Source organism: Capricornis sumatraensis, chromosome 3 (genome assembly GCF_032405125.1).
Source record: "Capricornis sumatraensis isolate serow.1 chromosome 3, serow.2, whole genome shotgun sequence".
Taxonomy (NCBI): Eukaryota; Metazoa; Chordata; class Mammalia; order Artiodactyla; family Bovidae; genus Capricornis; species Capricornis sumatraensis.
In genome coordinates this window covers 115,333,118-115,356,573 of record NC_091071.1, presented here as the reverse complement: position 1 = coordinate 115,356,573, position 23,456 = coordinate 115,333,118, and the positions used below count along the sequence as shown (strand labels likewise).

The following is a 23,456-nucleotide window of genomic DNA, read 5'->3' as shown; positions in this document are numbered from 1 at the left end:
CAGAGCAGGCGATGCAAGAGATGAGGATTCGACCCTTGGGTTGGGAAGATCCGCTAGAGGAGGAAATGGCCACCCACTCCAGTATCTGTGTCCAGAAAATTCCATGGGCAGAGAAGCCTGGCAGTCTGCAGTCCACGGGGCTGCAAAGAGTCAGACCCAACTCACTGACGGAGCACAAGCACAACGGTGACTAGCACATAAGGTGCCAAACCACACGCACGGCAACGTCTCCCTTTCAGTAATTATTGCTCCACATATTAATGCACTGAGAAAGAATACACAGTAACAGGATAAATTATTAATGATATAATCCCCCGGGGATTGAGAGACGGGGGAGAAATGTTTAGGGGTACTTTTTACTTCATCCTCTTATTGAAATGGTTTTTAAACAAACACATATTGTTTTGTAATATAAATAATGTGTGGAAGGGAAAAACCTATCTGTCCTTTTCCCAGAGTGCTGACTGCCCAGTGGCACCCTCTCTGAGAAAGCCCTCGACAGCACACAATCACGTGTGTGGTTATCAACTCTACTGCGGTCATGGCCCCTTTCTCCTCTCCTGCTTCTGTTTCCCTTTCCAGTCTTTCTCTTCTTGTAGATGGTATGGGACACAGATGACAGGGTGGAAGAGACAGATGAATCTTAGATTCAGTACAATTCTCTGTTTCCCTCGCCCCTGCTGCAAGTTCTGCCCAGAGAAGGACACAGTTGGATAAACGTGTAGACTGGTTCCCTGGGGCTGCCCTCTCCACCCCTTGCCATATCCTGGGGCCACCTCTGCAGGTCCCTGGATGCTACCTGGTTGCCCTGGCTCCCAGCCTGCAGCGCCTGCACCCATAGCCCTCTGCTGGCTGGGATGCCCATGCCCAGAGCCCCTGGCTCCCTACAGTTGCCATAAAAACCCCACCTCCCCAGAGCAGGGCAGGAGCAGCGCTGGATCGAAGCCCTCAGGATCTGTTATGTGGCATTAGCTCAGAGCTGACAGATTGAGTCATACGGGCAAGCTAATTATATTTTTCTTTTTTTTTTTCTGGGCATTTGTGAGTCTGTAGGAGCTTAATTTATGTATTAATTACACCTCAGAGCCAAATGAGGGGCTGGAGTGCCTCAGACAGCCTTTGCATTTTATCAGGAAATACTGCATACACATTTGGCTTCATAGGGAAACAGCTACTAAAGCACCCTTTGGGGGCTTAGGGAGAGCAGAACTCTCTGGGCAGTGTAGGCGGGGGACTCAGTGGAGCAGTTTTAGGCCAGTCTTCTATTCCAGTCTGTGGCCGACTTTGAACCATGTGATTAATCTTGCTCACCTTCTCTGCTGCCCTTCCTCCACTGCAGGGAGACAGTCCCCTCGCCGCACCCCCACATCCCTGGCTCCTGCGGCTGCTGCGTGGGTTCCTGCTAATCGGGTGTGGGGTTGTTGTGTTGTGCTAAGCTGCTGTCTCCCTGTTGTGGTCCAGCAGGGAGGCCATCAACCTGTTGCTAGAGGCTGGGGCTTCTGTAACAGAGTTACTCCCACAGGGTCCCCACCAGTGAGCCATATATGTGAAGCTGGGCTTGATTAGGCAGAATGAGAGGGGCTGGCTTTCTTATCTTGAATCTGGACTTGAGGAGAGTCTGATAGGTGTGGTGGCTCAGCCATTGCCCAGGAGGCAGGGCCATGGCAATGGCCAAGAAGTTGGCAGGAAAGATATGGAAGTCAACCTAAGTGTCCATCAAGAGATGAATGGATAAAGAAAATGTGGTACACGTATACAATGGAATATTACTCAGCTGTAAAAAAGAACGAAATATTGACATTTGCAGCAACATGGATGGATTTGAAGGGCATTATGCTAAGTGAAATGTCAGACAGAAAAAGACAAAGACTATATGATACCACTTACATGTGGAAAGTGAACTGAAGTCACTCAGTCGTGTCCGACTCTTTGCGTCCCCATGGACTCTAGTCTACCAGGCTCCTCTGTCCATGGGATTTTCCAGGCAATAGTACTGGAGTGGATTGCCATTTCCTTCTCCAGGGGATCTTCCCGACCCAGGGATCGAAGCCGGGTCTCCTGCATTCTAGACAGACGCTTTACTGTCTGAGCCACCAGGAAAGTCCAAGGGATGGGGAATTAAGAGATATAAGCTGTTGGGTGTAAGACAGGCTACAAGGATATAATGTACAACACTGGGAATATAGCTAATATTTTGTAGTAACAGTTAAAAAAACAGAAGTTAGCAGGAAGAAAGCCATGTTTCTGTAGTGGACCATCAGGGCTCTGGGCTCCTTAACCTCCCTTTATTGTCTTCCAGTTCTTTCCCAGTTCTTGCTGGAAGCTCCTAGCATAACTGTCCTGTATTATGGGGGCAGGGTTTAGGAGAAGGACCTGAGAGTACTCCTCCCCAGTTTTCCCGGGGGAAACAGCACTAATGCCTCATGGTGGGGGGTTGCTGATATCAAAGTGATCATCAAGGGAAACAATAGAAGTAAAATCTTTCCTAGCTCAGAGTCGCTGGCAGGGTCAACTTTGGAGATTGTATATCTGAAGAAAGCACTTTTTAAAAGAACTCAAAGAAAGCCCCAAGGCTCTCTAGTACCCTCAGGCTGATGGGCAGGTATGGGCCCTGAACACTGAGTTAACGGGTCTAACTGGTGTGCCTTGCCACTGACCTGGGGGTGGGCCAGCCATCTGCACCCATCTTTTGCCCCTTCCTCTTGCTCTGGCTCTTTCATGAGTCAGCAGAGGGCAGGCCTACTCCATGCAGGACATGGAGGCTTGTCACACTAAGAGGTGACCTTCGGTAAGTTTGGAGGAGTTTTGGTCTTTGTGAATGTCTTATTAAGAAGAAGGGTAGTTTGGGGCACACCCACCCACCCCAATGTGAACCCTCTGAGGGCAGGAATTTTTGCTTGCTTTGTTCACTGTATTCCAAGAATGCAGAAAAGTATCAGGCACAGAGCAGGTGGTCATTAAAAGAGCAGCTAGGTGGTGCTGTTAGGAAAGTTGGCTACAGCTGCTCTCAAATCATCTTTTGGGCAATGGAGATGAACAGGACATTGATGAGTCTCAGATAGGCTCTGGCACCTGCCCCAAATCACATGTCTAATCAGAGGCCAGACCAGGCCAGGAATCATGGATAGGAGCGATTCTAATAACAGCCTAATATTCATTCTCTAATCTGTTGTCTTAGCGTGGGCTGCAATAACAAAATACCATTAACTGAGTGGTTATAAACAACAGAAGGTATTTTTTACATTTCTAGAGGCTGGAAAGTCCAAGATCATGGAACTGGTGTATCCAGCGTTTGGTGACAGCTCTCCTGGGTTGTGTACGGCTAACTTCTTGTATCCTCACGTGGCAGAGTGGAGGCAGGAGGCAAGCTCTCCTGAGACTCTTATAAGGGCTCTAAGGCTCCACCCTTATGGCCTTACCTCACCCCAACCACTTTCCCAAGTCCCCACATCCTCACACCATCACACTGTGGGCTAGAGTTCTAATACATGAATTTTGGGTGGGAGGGGGGCACAAACATTCAGTTTAAAAGGACCCATCTGTTATTCAGACCCTGTGGTTACCATGTTCATTGTTTTAGCCTCTAGTCATGGCAAATAGATGGGGAAACAATGGAAACAGTGACAGACTTTATTTCCTTGGGCTCCAAAATCACTGCAGATGGCAACTTACAGCCATGAAATTAAAAGACACTTGCTCCTTGGAAGCAAAGCTTTGACCAACCTAGACAGCATATTAAAAAGCAGAGGCATTATTTTGCCAACAAAGGTCCATCTAGTCAAGGCTATGGTTTTTCCAGTAGTCATATATGGATGTGAGAGTTGGACCATAAAGAAGGCTGAGCTCAAAGAAATGATGCTTTTGAACTGTGGTGTTAGAGAAGAGTCTTGAGAGTCCCTTGGACTGCAAGGAGATCCAACCAGCCTATCCTAAAGATCAGTCCTGAGTGTTCATTGGAAGGACTGATCTTGAAGCTGAAGCTCCAATACTTTGGCCACCTGATGCGTAGAACTGACTCACTGGAAGGGACCCTGATGCTTGGAAAGATTGAAGGCAGGAGAAGGGGATGACAGAGGATGAGATGGTTGGATGGCATCACCAACTCAGCGGACATGAGTATGAGCAAGTTCTGGGGGTTGGTGATGGACAGGGAAGCCTGGTGTGCTGCAGCCCATGGGGTCGCAAAGAGTCAGACACAACTGGGTGACTGAGCAATGACTAGTCAGCTAAGCTAATAAGAAATCGGCTTTGCCTGATGCATAGGTGATGGTTAGACTTTTTGTGTCCCCAAGATGGCTTGATGCACGGAAATTCTTCTAGTGGGATTTCATCACCTCGGTGAAGTTTCTCGTTCTTGCATTTATCAGGGGAAGGTGGGAGAAGACTGCGGTGAAGAGACGACCACTCACAGGGAAGCTGACAGGCTGAGGGCTGGTGTGGGGCTCAACTTTGTGGCATGGCCTCTGCAAGCTCACCTTGGGGAGGGGCTCAGAGGCTTGTGGGTTTCACTCCTGCTTACTCCACCTAGTGTGCCTGCTGTCCACTGCCATACCAGCTAGTCTGTGCAGGAAGTGTGGAGGTTGGGAGCCTCTGCAGGAAGAAGCGAGAGCCCTCACAGCGCAGGGTGTGTGTTCTCTTAGTCCTCAGCCCTCCTCCCAAAGCCAGGCTGCGGCTTGTGCTGTAATCATCTCAGAATCAGGTGCCTGATCAGAGTCCACCTAGGGCAGAAGGTGCTGTCTGGGCTTCTCCACAAGGGTCTGGAAGTAGCGCCTCTCCCCCAAGGGCCCTCCGCTTGCAGGCACCTGCTTCCTCCATCTCCTTTCTTAAGCCTCAGGCCAGGATGCCAGCCTTCTCAAGACAGGATGGATGGAGCCCGCATGATCTTTCCAGGGAGAGCACTGCCGGAGAGGTGGCCAGCATGTTTGACAGATAGAGCTCTGGATCCGGGCTGTCTGAACGCATTTGTCTCATCCCCCCGAATCCAGCCAGCCTGGGAGACAAGTCTAACCTTTCCTGACAGAATCAGTTCAGGCTTGTCCTCTGAGCAGGGCCCAGGGTGGGCAGGGGGCTGGCTGCGGCCAGCTGGGCTCTCTGACTAGAGCTGCCAGGGGCCTGCTGGCCAGGGGAGGACACATGGGGAACCCAGTGGACAGGTTCCAGCCCAGTTCATGGAGCAACAGCCAGGAGAGGCAGAGAGGGGGCCCTGCCTCTGTGGCTTCTCCTGCATCCCCAGGGCTAAAGTAGGGAGGGGGACTGGCAGAGAGCCTGCTTTTCTCCTTCATCCTGCCCCATTCCTATTTTGAGGCCTAACTCTTATGAAAGTCCAATTTTTTGGGGGGGGGGCGGTGGTCAGACTAGCCTGGATTTGAATCTTGGGGTAAAGGATGGAGGAGAGGGGTGGTCTGGGCCCCTTTGAGAGCAGGTGTGGTCTTTCCACTGTGAGTCAGACCTGCCCACCCCAAAGAGGCCTGACCTTGGGCAGAAAACTGTCCCTTCTGCATTTGAATGACACCCTGTTTGTTCTGCTGCCAATGCCTGAAAGCCCACATTTGTGGCCCACACCCTGCTGTCTCCAGCCTCTTTAAGAAATTGCAAATTTATTTTATTTGTGAAAGCTTATCTTTTCTTGGAAGGGCAGAGGCAGGGACCCCAGTCTGTGGATGTTCCTTGGGGGTGGGGTAGTGATTGGCGGTCCAGGGTGGAAGTAGGGATGTTAAAGGGAAGCAGGCAGTTCAGGAAAGGAAGGCAGCCGTGTAGCCAGCATCATCAGCCTGTCTGGCGTTTAGACTGTGGAAAGAGGGATATGGGGCCTTGGAAGGACTAACCTCTGTTTTTTTTCCAGGTGTCAGGGGGCAGGGGCAGGGGACTGAGAGCCAAATAGAGTCCCAGCCAGAAAGAAGCCAGGATCAGCGATTTCTCCAGCCCTCAACCCCACTTTGGCACAGGGGCCAAGTGACAGTCTAGGGAGCTGGGTGAGGTCGCAGAGTTCCACTTCTGTCCATCAGAAGCAGAGAAGCTGAGAGCCTGATGTGTTCTGGGGGCTCAAAGAAAGACAGGTGGAAGCTAGGGACCCACAACACTCTTGGGGGATCAGAGAACAGAGGAGGTGCAAATTCCCAACCCAGAAGTATTATAAATTTAAAAGGGTTCGGTCCCTGGGTCAGGAGGATCCTCTGGAGAAGGGCATAACAACCCACTCCAGTATTCTTGCCTGGAGAATCCCATGCACAGAGGAGCCAGGCAGGCTACAGTCTATGGGGTTGCAACAGAGTCAGACAGACTGAAGCAACTTAGCACGCGAGTGCACACACGCACACACACACACACACTCACAACCACCCACAAAACAGCAAGCTGTGGATGTACATGCATGAGCTCATGTAGTTCCCCTCCACTGCCAGAAAGCAGAGCCAGAGATAGAAACGAATGAACAGGGGTTCATTTTGGGCAGGTGAGGCCAGGAGACACCAGAAAGGGTGCAGGGAGGCAGGATGGGAGTGGGAGAGGCAAGCAACAGGCATCTTGGAGTTACCCCCATCAAAAAAGTGCTTACATACGACCCCCACCGACCACTGGATAGGCTGCTTCAGTGAGTCTACTGGCAGAGTTCATCCTGCCTCCTGGGCAAAGAATCAGGGTGCAGATTTCTGGCCCCCGGTCAGCCCATTCTCCACCTCGGGCTCAGAAATGCACGTGCTGGTGTTTGAGAGTGTGGCCTGTGTGCGCTGAGATGGCGTGGACTCGGGGGGTCTGCTCCAGTGCTGTCAGTCCGTGTCCAGATGATGGAAGCAAGTCTCACAGGGTCTCTTCCAGCTGGTGATAGCTGTGCTGGCATCTGACTCTTTTCCAGGCCCCAGTCTTACTTGTCAAATGGGGATCACAATACCTACGGTCACAGTCTTGATGACAAGGCTCCCCATCTTCCAGGGGGCTTATGAGGGCAGACTGTGATGGTGATTACAAACTTGCTTCTGAATGTCCAAACCCTGGTGGAAGGCAGCAAAACGATGTGAAGCCTGGGTTCAGATACCACTTGGGCTACTTAACTGCAATGTGATCTTGAGGAAATAGCTTAACTTCTGAGCTTTAGGTTCCCCAGCTGTAAGATGGGGCTGATAGTATATTTCAGGAGGAGTTGTTACAAGGATAACATGAGAAAATAGGTGACATGAGTGGTGTCCCCAAAGGGCTGTGTACGTGCACTTTACTCTCCTTACCTGCTCCTCTTTGCACATTTAAACTCTTACGATTTTGCAGAAAGGTGGAGTTTAAATCCTCTGATTACCCTCTGGGTGGTAATGTTACTGGGGTGGAGGTCTCATTTCTGGGAATAGACCTGTGCTTGATGTGGCTCATGGTTCCCTTCCCAGTTCCCCTGTGGTCTCAGGAGCCCTTCTGTTACTGGTGAGCTGGGTTTCTTTCTGCCTGAGGCCACTTTATGAATTATACAAACAAGGACCCAGAGGGATTCTTAGAACAAAGGTTTTCACAGCCTTTAAAGGACCTGACTCTCCAGTTTCCATGTTAATGAGGGCCCGGATTGACCCAGGATTTGGCAAAAGCTGGTTCCCACTTCCAGCACTGTCTACAGTCTCTCTCATGCTCCTCATTCCCACTTTATTTTTTACCAGGCTGCAGGGTTCAAGAGCACCGCTCCTGAATGCCTCCATGCCTTTGCTTGTGGTTTTATGAGGCCCAGATTAGATGTCCCCTTTCCTCCCATAAATCTTCCTTGTCATCCCCAGACAGAAGCACCTCTTACTGCTGCTGAAGCTTAACCTACATAAACTTGGGCAAGAAGGGATATATAACCACCCTCTGCCACCAGGGGGCAGCCATGCAGAAAGGGTCCCAGGCCTGTGCACCTTGCCATGTTAAGCAGGGAGTGACCCTTGCATAGAGCCCGGGGCCCTGGGGACAGCAGTCAGAACGTTGGTAGGCGCTGGCCTCAGGTAGACAGGCAGGGGCTGTGGCCCGCCAGCATCTGCCGCAGTTCACAGAGAGTCAGGAAGAGACTCAGGGCTTCCTGCCTCCCTTCCTTGAAGAGGGGCTGAAGCAGAAATGGGCCCAGTGAGGAGCTAGTCCAGGATTCTCAGCAACGATGCTTAAAACACGCCTAGCTTCTTCATAAAGTCCCTAGCTAAGGGACTGAGGAGAAGGTCTGCCTGGCAGTTAAGAGTCAAGATTCTGATCTTGAGTGGGCTAAACCAACCCAGCAGACTCCTCCCCAAACTCCATCCTAAAAAGGCGCTTGTCTCTCTGAGTGAAGACTTGCACCTGCCGTGCACTTCTGAGGGGCTCTTGTCCCTGATCCCCCACCAGGAGGGGGCCTTCCAGCGATGACTTACTCCCCTTGATGTCCTAGGTGAGGCCTGCACCAACTTTGTATCCTATAAATACTGCATTCAGACCTCCCTGCCTTTTCCATGGGAACATGGAGGGGCCCAGATGTCCCACCCAGAGAGGTGAGGGGCAGCGCCTGGGTCAGGCTCTGAAGGAGAGATGTAGCTGGCTCACGGAGCACTGGTCCACGTTTACCCACTCCTCCAGGTGAAACTCTCTGGCACCTCCCTGTGCTCTCCTTGCATGCTGTGCGGTCAGTCTTCTGCAACAACTTGGCTTGTCTGTACTCCCCAGTTATTCCATCGAACACTAATCCAGGTGTTGCTGTGGAGACTTTTTTGTTAGTTTGTTCTTGTTTTTTTCTTTTTGAAGATGTGATTGATGTCTATAATCAGTCGATTTTAAACAGAGGAGATCATCTCTGGGTGAGTCTGATTCAATCAGTTGAAAGACCTTAAGAACAGAGCCAAAGCTTCTCTGAGAAGTTCCACCTGTGGGTAGACAGCAACTTCAGCTTGTGCTAGAAGGTTCCAGCCTGCCTTTCCAGATTGCCTGCCTTGCAGATTTCAGATTTAAAACTTACATAACTGCCCACGGTTATATAAGCCAGTTCTTTGCAACAATTCCCTTCATTTATATCTCTTGTTGGTTCTGTTTCTCTGGTGGAATTCTACATGGTACACGTGGGCTGGGTAAGTTCCCTGTGCCCAGAGAGGGGGAGATGAATCAGGTGATAGAATCATTCTGGTATCAGCGTACTCACAATATAGCTGTCAGTGTGCTAAAACTTTGATCATATTTATCCCTCTAAGCATCGTATATCATTGTTTTTATTGTTCAGTTGCTCAGTCGTGTCCAATTCTTTGTGGCCCTATGGACTGCAGCACACCAGGCTTCCCTGTCCTTCACCATATCCTGGAGCTTGTTCTTACCCATGTTCATTGAGTCAGTGATGCCATCCAACCATCTCATCCTCTGTCATCCCCTTCTCCTGCTTTCAATCTTTCCCAACATCAGGGTCTTTTTTCTAGTGAGTCAGCTCTTTGCATCAGGTGGCCAAAGTATTGGAGCTTCAGCTTCAGCATCAGTCCTTTTAGTGAATATTCAGGATTGATTTTGTTTAGGATTGGTTTGATATCCTGGCAGTCCAAGGGACTCTCAAGGGTCTTCTCCAACACCACAGTTCAAAAGCATCAATTCTTTGGCTCTCAGCCTTCTTTATGGTCTAACTCTCACATCCATACATGACCACTGGAAAAACCATAGCTTTGACTATATAGACCTTTGTTGGTAAAGTAATGTCTCTGCTTTTTAATATGCTGTCTAGGTTTGTCATAGCTTTTCTTTCAAGGAGCAAGTGTCTTTTAATTTCATGGCAGCAGTCACCATTTGCAGTGATTTTGGAGCCCAAGAAGATAAAGTCTGTCCCTGTTTCCATTGTTTCCTCATCTATTTACCATGAAGTGATGGAACCGGATGCTATGGCCTTCCTTTTTTGAATGTTGAGTTTTAAGCCAGCTTTTTCACTCTTCTCTTTCACTTTCATCAAGAGGCTCTTTAGTTCCTCTTCACTTTCTGCCATAATGAAGGCCAGGATCAGAAACTCCTGACTCCAAAGCACAAGTTCCTGACCTTTTTGTACCAACAAACCCTGTTGCAGACTGATGAGGTCATAAACATCTCCTCAGAAATATTCTTTTGTATGCATAAAATAAAATGCACAAAGTTACAAAGGAAGTGATTAAAATAATTATCAAAATATTTTATAGCACCAGTTTGTGACGTGGTATTGCATGTGCTTTCCTATAAATGCATTCCATTAACTAGACTAAGGAGGGTCCACACATCAGGTGGCTGCATCATACATCTGTGATCGCTGTCCTATGCTGTGAGACTACACGTGACTCTTCTTGGTGACAAGTATGGCTAACGCTACTTGTGATTCCTAGCTTGCTCTCCTCATGGAAAGAAATGCTACATTTCAATTAAAGTGATGATAAAGATGTGTTTTTCCTCCATCCAAGTTTAGAGCTCCCCAAATGCTCCCTGATTGGAGGGCAGAGTTCACCACCCCACTAGATGCCTGCTCTGCAGAGGTGATGGTGGAACAGGTTCATGAACACTAAGGTAGACCTATTACACAGGAAAGGCACAGGCACACAGCAGTGTCTTCCTTCTCTCCCCTCCAGGACCCAGACAGAAAAGCGGTGCCAGGGGTCCCAGGGTAGGACACAGTCAGAGGGAATGGCTTTTGTGCCAGACTCAGTCCCTACAACCTCTGAGTGCTGGCGCGCCCTCACTCTGGCGCCGGTAGCCCCCAGGCCCAGGGCTACTCACATTCCCCACACGTCTGTGGAGTCATGGCGACACCCAGCCCTGAAGCTCCCTCACTATTCCTCTTGGAGACAGAGGCTGTGGCCACCTGTGTTTCCTGCAGACACTTCTCGTTTTTGTATCAACATGGGCTGCACTTGGCCAGCTGGCTCAGCCTTTTGTATGTAGAGTAGCTTTGCCAACATGTAGCTGAAAAGACCAAAGCGGAGCGTCTCCAGGTGGAGAACCAAAAGGGGGAGTAAGGGTGAGAGGCAGGCTACCGACTTTCTCTCCCTCCTCTGGAGAGGGGAGGCTGATGAACAACAGCTGAGAGAGGCCCTCACCCCATAGCTACGCCCCGACCCCTGCCCCAGACCACCAGGCCAGCCCTGATGAAAATCAATCTCCGAATGGATACATGTGCATGTATGGCTGGGTCTCTTTGCTGTTCACCTGACACTATCACAGCATTATTAGTTGCCTACATTCCAATAAAAAATAAAAAATTAAGCTCCCAGCATGACAGCCATTTTCAGCCCAAGCCTTGTTCCCACCTCTACCCGTTTCCCTCTTCATGTCACTTCTCTTGTTGTGAGAAGGCAGGAGAGAGGGACCTAAAATGCTTGAGTGTTCAAGAAGCGCCAGGCACTCTGAATACACAATCTCGTTTGCTCTCTCCAGCACTCTGTGAGGGGTTAAGACACCAGTTTGATAGGTGAGGTAGCCCAGATTCAGAGGAGTGTTGCCCAGCAGTAAGAGGCTAGGATCTGAACTCAGCTCTGGCACCAAGGTCCACTCTCTTTCCACTTCACAGGCTGCCTTTCCCTGGTCAGCCTTTACTAATCCCTGGTACCCAGCTCCCAGACTGAACAGGCATCTCAGAAAGCTTCTACCAAAGTAATTCAGGCTAAAGTGTTAGGGATTCAGTAGATTACCCTCCCCTAGGGTATATGCATTTTAAGAGGACTTCAGGGAGGTGTAGCTGTGCTCAATTCTCAGAGAAGGACTCATTGTACCATAAAGACTAAGTAGGATTTGGGGGTTAAGGGAATGAAGAAAGGTGTGTAAAGCCTGGAGGGGTGGAGTAGGGTGAAGCTAAGAGCTTGGAGATAGGTATGTGCACATGGGGGTGTGTGAGGGAATGGGCAGGGTTGACATTTACCTCTAATCCTCAAACCCTAAGAGGTAATGAGTATTGCTAATTTTTTAAGATAAGGAATGGGTTTAGGGAAGGGAAGTGACTTGTTCAAGGTCACACAGCTGACAAGTGGAGGAGGCATGAGACAGTCATGCTTTTTACGTCATTGTGCTAGTAAGCAGTGGAAGATGTCACGTGTCATCCTTTCCAGGCAACATGCAAGCATTCATGATTAATTAATTAAGCCATGATGAGCACCACGTGTGTCCAAGACATTGTGCTACGTACTGGGGCCATAGAGATAAATGGAATGTAGTTCTTGCCCTTGAAGAGTCATAGTCATTGTGGGAGAAAGACACATAATCATTGCAATTTACTGCAGCAAATTCTCTGATCCAAGGCAACTCCAACCCACAATGTTCCTTTAAGATTTTATAGAGTGAGTAGTTTTCTGAATAGATTCACAGAAGGCTTATCTGAGGAAGAAACTCTTAAATTGTTTCAAAGGCTCATCATAAGTTTGAGCAAGGACATTCCAGCTAGAGAAAATGAAACTGCTTTTGCAAAAGACTGTGTGCCACTTCTTTGGGAACCTTCCATAGACAATGCCTTTACTTAGCATTTCCTTTACCTAGCAATTCTCAGATAAGTTTCAGTGCCCTACAAATATCAGTGCCCTGATACTAATCAGGGTAAGCAGCAGTTTTCTAAGGCTTACTACATGCCAAGCACTCTTCTAAGGACTCCATATATTAGCTCATTTAACTGTCTCAATAATCTTCTGAGGTAGGTCTTATTATATTCATTTCACAGCTGAGGAGACAGTGGCACAGAGAGGTTAAGGAACTTGCTCAAGACAACACAGCTATTCAATGGCAGAGCCAAGATTGGAACACAAGCAAGAATGTTCTAGAATCTATGCTCCAGTGAGTGCATCAAAGCTGGTCAGGGGAAAATAGCATAGTGAATATTGGTCTGTAGCCTACCAGGTTCCTCCATCCAGGGATTTTCCAGGCAAGAATACTGGAGTGGGTTCCCATTTCCTTCTCCAGGAGATCTTCCCAACCCAGGGATCGAACCCAGGTCTCCTGCATTGTAGACAGACGCTTTACCATCTGAGTCAACAGGGAAGCTCTAGTGAAAGTTCTGAGAAGTGCACCAGCTCAACAAACATACACATGCAAATTTTTCCACTCAGAGTTTCCCAAACTAATTTTACATAGGAATACTCTTTTTTTTTTTTTTCTGTCAAGAATGAGCTCATGGAAAACCCTTTGAGAATTGCTGTCTTATCCCCAAGAGTGACTCTTTGTCACTGGGGGATTGCACTTTGAGGCTGGCCTCTTTGGCTAGGGGGTGGGAGTGGAGTGGGTGTTTCCAGTTCCTGATGGTTCTCAGTCAGGCCCACCAGAGGACCACCTTCTTGCAGCTCTGTAGCCCTCCCTGACTGAACTTACCAGCACTGTGTGCTCCTTCCACACACTTTACAGTGCAAGAAATGTGCAAACTCAAAACTATTTGAGTTTGGAAGAAGCCTTGCATTTTTCATCTTGTGCTTGATTTCTCTCTCTCTTGACAGAAAGAGAAAGTGACTGTTGGAGAGGGTTAGTGATTTCTTCATTTACAGCTGTGGCTCCTGGTGTGTGTATGATCATGGTACACAGTGAATAGCCAAGAAAAAGGAAGAAGGGAACCAGAGAGAGAGAAAAAAAAAAAAAACACAATTCCTTTTAGCTATCCAATCCCTCTGCTTGTCAGAGGGGAAGTCTCCTATGCAGGGGTGAGGCCTGGTGAGAGAGGGCATGTGTGGAGCATCTAATATTTCCACACAGAGCTATGGCTTCACATCAAAGTCTGGGAACATGAATAAATTCTTGGATTTCTGAAACATGATCCCTTCCTGCCAAGGAAGTCTGGCAGCCACAGCCATTAGCACCATGGATAGCGGCAGGCCTGCCAGGTGCACCCTGGGAAGGGGCTGGATTTCCCTTGCTCAAGAAGCATACAGGTGCTGGTAAGATTGAGTCTTAATAGGATCACAGGACATTTTTGCACTGGGAGATGGGGTCTTTGCTGGACTTACTATCATACACACACACCCCTCCTGCCCTCCCACCCTTATATCAAATCAGTGAACACAGGGTCCTAGAGAAAAGAAATGCTTTCCAGGGACTCAGAAGATGGTGATAAGGGAAGTCACTGCAAGATGGTAGTGGAAGATACATCCATGTGCTCAGGAGTTCACAGACATGGCTAAGGTCCCAGGAACACTGTGGCAGGGTATGTTTTGTTGCCTTGCCTTGCCTTGTCTGTGGCTTCAAGGCCAAGAAATACCTTCAGTGCCTAGCCTGGAGTAGCTGGCCCATTAGAGTTGGTGCCGTAGGAGGAGGACCCTGCTCTATGGCCAAGTTCTACATGTGTATAAACAAAGAACTGAGTCTCCCTCTAGAAGAAATCCTTACAATCTCAGATGAATTTTTGAATCAAAAGTCTGCTTCCACTGGCAACCCATAGGCACATTTTCAGGATGTGGAAACTTGCTTTATTGATAGCAAACTTGCAAAGAAAACAAAAGCAAGAAGCCACACTTACTTCTCTGGTGGCCTCTGGGGCTGTCGGTGGCTTGCTGTGCTGCCCAGAGAAAAACCACCTAGCACTGGGTTTCCGGTTTCATTCTACTCCATCCCACAAATGCGTCTTGAGTGGTCAGTCCCAGGATCAGTCCTGTGGGGATGAGGAGACCAAATGGAAGTGTCTTTGACTGAGGAACATACAGCCTCTCAGAGGGGAAACACACTCAGAGAAGCAGGATACCACAAAGGCCATCTGAGGTTGTCACATGTATTGCCCCAGTCCCAGGCATAGATGGCTTGGATGAGGTGAAGTCCATTTTGGTGGATGTTACCAGGAAGACAGGAGAAGAGGTTGGAAAAGTAATCCACCAAAATTGTAAGCTTACTCAGTCAGCAAGGACAGGGTGTCTCTGCTTTCAGCTGTATCCCCCGTATCTTGCACATAGTAGGCACTCAGTGAATACTTGCTTGAATTGATGAGTAATTGGAGTGCCTGCAAGAGGATCGAGAGATGCAGGGTGGTGTGACCCGAAGGGCTGGCACACTGTGGCTTAGTGGGGGAGTCCCAGCTTAAATCACTATTCCCTGGGATTTCAGAGAGAGCTGTCTTTGGCAGTTGGGGCTGTTTCAGGGGACTTGAGTCCTGGGGAAAACATATGAGGAATAACTACAGACCCACAGCTCTGTGAAGACGCAGCCAGGGCCAGCTCATCAAAGCAGAGGTAATCTGGGCTCCTTGCCTAGGAGAGTCAGGCGTGCACTTTCAAGGGCTGGCTGACCCTCTTGACTCAAATGTGTTGCTGCTGCTTCTGGGCTAATGGGCCCAGTGGGCGCTTCCTCACCCGCCCTTAAGAAGGGTTGTCTGAATATCTTTAGGGCCTGAGGCTGGAGTGCTCTTCCTCCTCCCCCTTCAGCATCTCAGGAGCTGAAATGGAAACAGAGTCCTCAGGTCACGGTGGCCCTGACTCTCAGAAGAGCGAGAGCCTGTGTACTCAGCCTTAGCCACTCTCTGGTCCACAGCTATGGGGCATCTGTTCCTGCCTGAAAGGACTGGGAGAGGCTGTGGGACACACACCCCATAGAACACTTAGCCCAGTGCCCCACACAGAGTAGAAACTGTTATTGCCCTTATGTTTTTTTTCAAAGCCATCACTCAATAAACACAGTCAAAGACTGGGAGGCTGGGGGCTGGATATACAAAGAGAGGCACAGGGTAATGCCTACAATAATATCTCTAGAAAGTTCATAAAGAAAATAGAGCCAGAGGGCAGAGTAATCAACATTTGCAGGGAGGTGGTGGTGGGGCGACTTGCTGGGAAATGTAATGTGTACAGCTTACCATCTACACCAGCCTTGCACAGTCCCCTCTGCTCTGTATAGACAAGCCTCTTCACTCCTTAGAAGACTTGACCTCCACTATCCACCCAGATACCTGATCAGTTCAAATATTACCTGTCCTTTAAGGTTATTCTCTGTCTCTTCATCCTGGGGCAGACTTCCTCAAGGGCCATGGCCACAAGGCCTTGATTTTAGCAACCTCTTCCTGTCCATCCCCTTGCCTATACCACCTAAATGATGTATTTCGTGGCTACTTGGGTGCTTTCTATTTGTTGGTCCCTCCAACTAAGTCTGTAAGCGCTTTAGTAAGGACCTCATCTTAAATCCTCCATTCCATGCTCCCACTAATCCTACTCTGGCACAGCAGGGTATTCTGCATATAGTAGGTGCTCAATAAAATTCTTACTGAGAGACTGAATGAGCAAATCAGTGAAGGAATAAGGAAAGTAGGAAAGAAGAGAGGGAGGAGGGAGGGACGAAGGACAGAAGAAAGGAAAAGGAAGGAAGGGAAGGAGGGTGGGAGGAAAGAAGGAAGATCACTCTGGTTTTTGCAAAGACTAACTGGAACTTAAACGGCTGACAAAGTTGGTGCTCCTTCTTTGCCCTCAGTTCTTACTCTTCCACCATAAAGACTGTCCTTTCAAAATTTTTACTCCTTGAGCACATCATGACTTGAGCTAACGTAATTAAGATTTTCAAACCATACAAAATAGTGAAAGTATTATAAATGTTTACTGAACATTTACTGGGCTTCCCTGGTGGCGCAGAGGTTAAGGCGTCTGCCTGCAATGTGGGAGACCTGGCTTCGATCCCTGGGTCAGGAAGATCCCCTGGAGAAGGAAATGGCAACCCACTCCAGTATTCTTGCCTGGAGAATCCCTTGGATGGAGAAGCTTGGTGGGCTACAGTCCACGGGTAGAAAAGAGTGTCTTCACAATAGTCCCTCTCTTGAGAGGCTTAGTTGGGAGGTAAAAGTAAATAAATGCACATGAATTCTTCAGCCAGTGACCTAGTGGTTGGCACTTCAGATCTGGAGATACGTCTGGAATCTCAACAGGACCTGGATCAACTACTAGAAAAATTACATACAAAAATGATGTCTGTCAAACATATATATTTACCACCACCCTGTGTTTCCTCAGCTATAAGACAGGGACACACATCTCATGGGACATTACAAGAATTAATATGCCTAAAATTCTTGGCAGAGTACCTGGGCATGGTTAGTGCTCAATAAATATTACCCATATTATTACTGCTAAAGATATAAAATTTTTATTGAACATCTGTCATGGGTCAGTTACTAAGAACTTCAGGTGCTGGATTATCTCAGCTTTCTCTTGATTGTTTTCTCCCTTCATACCGTGCCATTTTCACAAGCAAATAAACATGCTCAAGTGTCTCCCATCTTTAAGACTTTGTGTGATGTGACCCCAGCCTACCTCTCTGAATTCAGATCATGATGCCCTTCCCACTGGGGATAGAGGCAAAAGTTTGGCCAGTGTATTCAAGATGATGTCTCTAAAGAGCTTGTGGTCCAATTGGCTCACAAGTCTAATTTAAAGAAAGCAAAGAAAGCCAACACACAGCCATGCCAAAGAGCGGCTGTTTAGATGCAAACTCAAATAACACAAGTTGAAAGAGGTGGAGGGAGTTAAGGAAACCTCGCAGGGGAGCAAGAATGGAAAGGATCACACCTGTATTGTTCTCCTCTGCACACTCAGCATATAACACAGTGCCTGGCATACAATAGGAGTCAATAAACATTTGTGGGACAAATGAATGACACATGCATTAATGAGTAAATGGTGTGATTTTCTGCCCTACTGGAGCTCACACCCTGGTTGGGGAGGCTAATGAGTAAACAAATATTTGTATGACACATGATGGCCAGGGTATGTACATTCAAGATAATTTAAGGGTATACAGGCAAGAATTATCAGTTCTGCTTGGGAAGAGGTTAGGGAAGACTTTGGACAAGGGACTTCACTGGGAGTTGAAGGATAATTAGGGAGGGCAGATGAGGGGGGACAGTCATGCTGGGTTGAAGACACTGTGGTGCTGATGAATGAAGAGTGGGGTTCACTGCTGGTGGACAGTCATTAAAGTAGCAGATAAGACAGTGTGTGATCAGGTGTCAAACTGTATGCGTGACCACTAGGGCTTTGGGATGTGAGAAGGTGGAGTTGGCTAGTTGGCACATAGTAGACTGTCAGTGGATATTGGTGAAAGGAAAGCCGGCTGGATTATTAAGGGCAATTTGGGGCAGATTGAGCCATTACTGAGCCTTGAAATGTAAAACTACAGTCTAAACGGAAGGCATTATGCTAATAAAGGTCATAATTAATATTAATGAGAAGATGGTCACTGATGATGACGTTGGTCCCTCCAGGGGGAGCAAAAGCCTGGAGATGAGAAGGTATGTCTAGCACTCTAGCAGGCTACTCTGTCTACCTCTGCCACGAAGAAGGGAGGGAGGGAGGGCAGGGGAAGGACCTCACCATGACTCGTGGCTGGTGGGGAGGAGGCTGCCAGCTCTCCCCCTGCTCTAGCTGCTGCTTTTCCTGCCCTTGGTAGAGGTCTGGCCTTGGGAAATGACCCTCCTTCCTGCAAGTCTATAGTTGCTCCCAGGAATGCTGATCCCCTGGAAAGGTTGCTTTGTCTGAGATCTGCGAAAGCAAAAGCCTGAGTAGCAAACATTTGCTCCTCCTTCCTTGTTCCCTGCCTAGATCCTGCAGGGGCAAAAGCACTAGCATTGAGAGATGGTGGTCTGCAGGGCTGAGGCTCTCAAACTGAATGTATACCTCAAAAATGCTTGTCCAGGTGGAACCAATGACTGAAAACACTGGGCAGTCTTGATTGAGGGCAGGAAGCCAGAGCAGGGCAGTCTCAGGGGAATGTGGAACAGATGGTGTGGTCCTCCTCTGCTTCCCAGAAGGATAGGATGTGTGGATGATCTCAGGGTCTCCCTGTTTTTGAAATAAATCCACTTTCCCCACCGTACATGGGCTTCCTGCCCGCATATTTCACTTGAGAGTTAGTCTTAAGTGTGATGGTGGAGGTCCAAAGTATTATTAGTTAATAATAATTGTGCACGTTTACTGATCCAGCTATTGTTCTAAGGCCTTTGTATTAATTAACTCATTTAATCTCTCAGTGGGGCTCCTCAGTGGTAAAGTATCTACCTGCAGTGCAGGAGATATGGGCTTGATTCCTGAGTTGGGAAGACCCCCTGGAGAAGGAAATGCAAACCACTCCAGTACTCTAGCCCTGATGGGCTACAGTCCATGGGGTCACAAAAGGGTAGGACATGACCTAGCAGCTAAACAACAACAACAACAGGAAACCCAGAGGCTGAACAGGTAATGAGCACTCTGCTAGTCACAGGTAACATTTGGACATGGTTGCTTCCAGCACTGACCACGCAGTCCAAGAGGTGGCAAAAGTCAGACATGACTTGGCTACTAACAAAAAACAAATCTCTCAATAACTTGAAAGGGACATCTGTAGTTCCCATTCTATACACATGGGGACTGAGGCTCAGGGAGGTGAAGCAATTTGCCCAAGGTCACACAAGACAGGAAGCTGCGGAGCCAAGACTGGAACCAGGCAGGGTAGCTCCTAGAATCACCGGGGCTCCTCAGTTCTAGAGGTGGCCTTAGGGAAGGGAAGGGAGGACTCCTAGGACCCAGCCACCCAGTAAAGAACATGGTCAGGAGCTAACGGCCAGTGCTATATTCACTGCCAGGTTCTTAGAGCCCCTGAGCCAGGTGGAGGAGGAGTCCAGCTCTGTCATATGAGTGGAGGACTGGGCAAGCACTTCACACTTTTCAGTCCTCTGTCTCTTCTCATCTGAACAATGGAGAATGACTGCGGATCTGCAGGACTGTTGGGAGGAGTAACAGAAGCAGCACATGCAAGTGCCTGATGCATCATAGTAGGTGCTCAATAAATGAGCCCAGTCTCCCTCTTCTCACCTGGGTCAAGTTCACTTCAAGCTAGATTCAGTCACCTTTTCCACAATCTGTAGTCAAGGCCTACCAGGTGCCAGATTTTCTGCTATGCCCTGGGAGAGACATCAATGAAGGAAGAGGCTGGACCCATGTGAAGTGGAGAGGGGGAATGACCCAGAGTAACGAGAAACAAACAAAATGAATTTTAAAGTAACCCAAGACAAGGCAATACCTGATAAACGAATGTTCTCCTCAAAAGCAATAGCCTCAGGAAGGCGTATCCGTTCCAGAGACATGGAGGCTCTGCCAAACACTGACATCAACCACTGACTCTCCTCCCAGGCATTCCCTCCTGGTGAATTCCCCTGTCAGGAAGACTGCCTGTTAGGAAAACGAAGGCTTGGAGCAGGACACAATCTGCCCAAAGTCATATGCAGGGCAAGAGCAGAACCAGAAAACAGAGCTTTTTGATTTCTGGACTGGAGGTCTTCCCAATTCTTCTCTAAATTAGGTGTCACAGCTTTGGCTCAGAATGGCTTTGGACTTTTTTTTTTTTTTTTTTTAATATCTCTACCCGGGTCAGTAGGACCAGAAACTGGAAATGTCCGAAGGAATCTGTGGATCTGCCTGGCAGTGGCGGGATAGGAATGAAGCTGAGTGCACCAAGATTACCACCAAGGGCTGGGTGCCAGGGATCTGGATTTAAATGAACTTTATACAGAGTACAAGGGCAGGCCATTCTTCGGGTGGAAGAAAAGAGTCGAGAGTAGTCTCTTCTTTTTTCTTTCCGCTACCGGCAGGCAGCAGGCAGGATCTTAGTTCTCAGATCAGAGATTGAAAACCACGCCCCCTGCAGTGGAAGCGCCTCGTCCTAACCGCTGGACTCCCGGGGAAGTCTCGCTAGTAGACTCTTGTGTTGGGGGCTTTCGGCTTTTCAGAGTCATTAAAAGAGCTGGTGGGCTGGTTTTCTGGTACCTCTTTGGCAGCTTGGAGTCCTCTGGTTAGGTGTGCGAAGACCCTGAAGTGAGATTTATTCTATTCTGAAGACGTAACTCCGAAGAGCTTTCAGAAAGTTCTCTCCTGGGCTTAAGGGACTGAGGTTCTCCTTGACTGGGGGAGTTCAAATCTAGTCCTGCTTGCAGGCAGGGGGTGGACTAGGTGATCCCCGAAGGACCTTGCTGGCATCGGGATTCCGGGCGCCTTCGTGGCCCTGTGGACGTGCCTGTGTGCGCCCGTAAGTGTGTGGCGGGTGGGAGGCGCGTGAGTGTGGCCGCTGGTGGGTGTGCTTGAGGAGCTGGGTCCCGGCTGCGCCCGCGGCGCCCACTTGTGGCTCCCAGGCGCCGCCAGGAGGAACCGCGCCTTTGCCGCCTCTGCCTGGGACGCCGCCCGATAGGAGGAGGACCGAAGGCTGATGACATGAGGGCGCCGTCTCCCAAGTGATGGCAGCGCGCGCTGCTTCCTCACCGCCTCCGCCGCTCAGCCCCGGACTCCTTACGTCAGGGTAGCTGGGTCCCCCCTCCGCGCGGCAGCCAGCGAGCAGCGGGAGAGCAGAGCAGAGCGCGCCGCGGAGCCCGAGCGCCCTCCCTGCGCGCTGATCCCTGCTGAGTCCGGCCGAGCCGGGCAGTAGGCAGCGCGGCCGAGCCCTCGCGGGACTCCGCCTTCCCACTCGGTGCTCCCGGGCCGCAGCCGCAGGGACCCGTTCGGCGCCGGGCTCGTCCTGTGCGCCCCCCGCCATGCGTGCTGGGCTCCGGGGCTCTCCTGAGCAGTCCCAGCGCGGTGGGCACCGGCGCCTGGGCCAGGGTGCCTCTCGCTGAAGTAGTTGCGCGCCCAGAGGAAGGGGTCGCCACGTCGGGGGCGCGACCGGGACCCGCGGAATCCGCCCCCGAGCGCGGGGAGCGGGGCCGCCTGCGCCGCCCGACCATTACCTCCCCAGGCGGCAAGGAGGAGCTGGTGGCGGTTGCCTCCCGGCTGTGGCAGCGGCGGCGCCGCGCCTGCCTGGCGGCCGTCGGCGTGCTCCTGGCCATGGCTCTGGGGCTGCTTATCGCCGTGCCGTTGCTGCTGCAGGCGGCGCCCCCCGGCGCGGCGCACTACGAGATGATGGGCACCTGCCGCATGATCTGCGACCCCTACACCGCCGCACCCGGTGGGGGGCCCGCGGGAGCCAAGGCTCCGCCGCCGGGACCCAGCACTGCCGCGCTGGAAGTCATGCAGGACCTGAGCGTCAACCCTCCGCCCCCTTTCATCCAGGGACCCAAGGGCGACCCGGGGAGACCTGGCAAGCCGGGACCGCGGGGCCCCCCGGGAGAGCCGGGCCCACCTGGACCCCGGGGTCCCCCGGGGGAGAAGGGCGACTCGGGGCGGCCCGGGCTGCCTGGCCTGCAGCTGACGGCGGGCGCGGCAGGAGGTGTCGGGGTGGTGGGTGGCGGAACCGGGGGCGGCGGTGACTCTGAGGGCGAAGTGACTGGCGCGCTGAGCGCCGCCTTCAGCGGTCCCAAGATCGCCTTCTATGTGGGCCTTAAGAGCCCCCACGAAGGCTACGAGGTGCTCAAATTCGACGACGTGGTCACCAATCTCGGCAATCACTACGACCCCACCACGGGCAAGTTCAGCTGCCAGGTGCGTGGCATCTACTTCTTCACCTACCACATCCTCATGCGCGGCGGCGACGGCACCAGCATGTGGGCGGACCTCTGCAAGAACGGGCAGGTCAGTGACACCCCCGCTTCCCCTCCACCCGCGCAAGTCCCCGCGGGCCCTCGTTCCCACCCAGCGCCCCAAACCTCCTGAGAACTCAGCCTCTCTCTCCCCATTGGGAGGGCGCGCATCGCAGCGTCGCGTCTCCCGGTGCGTCCTGGTCGCATTTTACCCGGTAGCTGCGGAGGTTGGGTTCCCCACTACCCAAATTGCACTCCCCTGCTATTTGCACAGCCGCCTGAAGCCCCGTGGGGTTCTCGGAAACCGCATTCTTCTTTTATCTCCCTGTGCGCCCCATTCTCCCCTGTGCCCTCCCGTCTCCCTTCTTCTTGGCCCTGGCCCCTGATTCCCGCTCTTCCCTACTGGGTCAGTGTCCCCGAAGCCCTCTGCCTTCCTTCTTCCCAGATCTGGCGACTGCGGAGACTAGGGTGCTGGGAAGGAGTTGACTAAGTTGGAGAGAGAGCGTGGAGCCTGGGTGGGAGCGTGGACCCTGGAGGGGCAGGCGGAAGACCGGCCAGGGGGCACGCCACGTGGGGGGTCGGGCAAGGGCCCAGGCAGAGATATTCGACCCACCCGCTCTGACGGCTCGCCCGCAGGTCCGGGCCAGCGCCATCGCGCAGGATGCCGACCAGAACTACGACTACGCGAGTAACAGCGTGGTGCTACACCTTGATTCGGGGGACGAGGTGTATGTGAAGCTGGACGGCGGAAAGGCGCACGGAGGCAATAACAACAAGTACAGCACCTTCTCGGGCTTTCTTTTGTACCCGGATTAGAGGAGCAGGGAGAGCGAGATGGGTGGCTTCAGGCCGCCCCATGCCCGTGGGGGCGCTCTGTTCCCTTGCGAGGACCGCTCTCGCTTCGTGACACTTCCTGACATCGTTGGAAAAGACACACCCCCGCTGTCCTTCCTGCCCCGCTTCCGACCTCCGTGTGTCTGTGACTTGCCTCGCTCCTGGCTGTGCTCCTGGTTCCTAGCCGCAACCCGGGGCGGGAGAGCGGGATGCCCAAGTGGAGAAATGAGCGTGAACCTGAAACCCCAGCCAGGGAGGCGGCAGCGCAGACTTTGCAGAGCTGATTGGACTGGACAGGCCCCAGCAGGAT

At 50.8% G+C, this 23,456-nt stretch overlaps 1 protein-coding gene across 2 annotated transcripts; it reads left to right on the top strand.

Annotated features, from left to right (window-relative positions):
- The first annotated feature begins 21,680 nt into the window (after window positions 1-21,680).
- Window positions 21,681-23,128, top strand: C1QL2 (complement C1q like 2). 2 transcript variants are annotated; one of them, XM_068969179.1, is made up of 3 exons: window positions 21,681-22,077; window positions 22,117-22,364; window positions 22,949-23,128. In XM_068969179.1, the coding sequence occupies exons 1-3, from the start codon at window positions 21,681-21,683 to the stop codon at window positions 23,126-23,128; spliced, it is 825 nt and encodes a 274-aa protein (XP_068825280.1). The 2 variants fall into 2 exon arrangements, with proteins under 2 accessions (XP_068825280.1, XP_068825279.1); XM_068969178.1 differs by having other exon boundaries at window positions 21,681-22,364.
- Window positions 23,129-23,456: the final 328 nt, after the last annotated feature.

Coding starts and splice junctions, on each gene's coding strand:
- C1QL2 (XM_068969178.1), top strand. CDS start 21,681: ATGGCTCTGGGGCTGCTTATCGCCGTGCCGTTGCTGCTGCAGGCGGCG. Junction 22,365..22,948: donor ACCTCTGCAAGAACGGGCAG/GTCAGTGACACC, acceptor GCTCGCCCGCAG/GTCCGGGCCAGCGCCATCGC.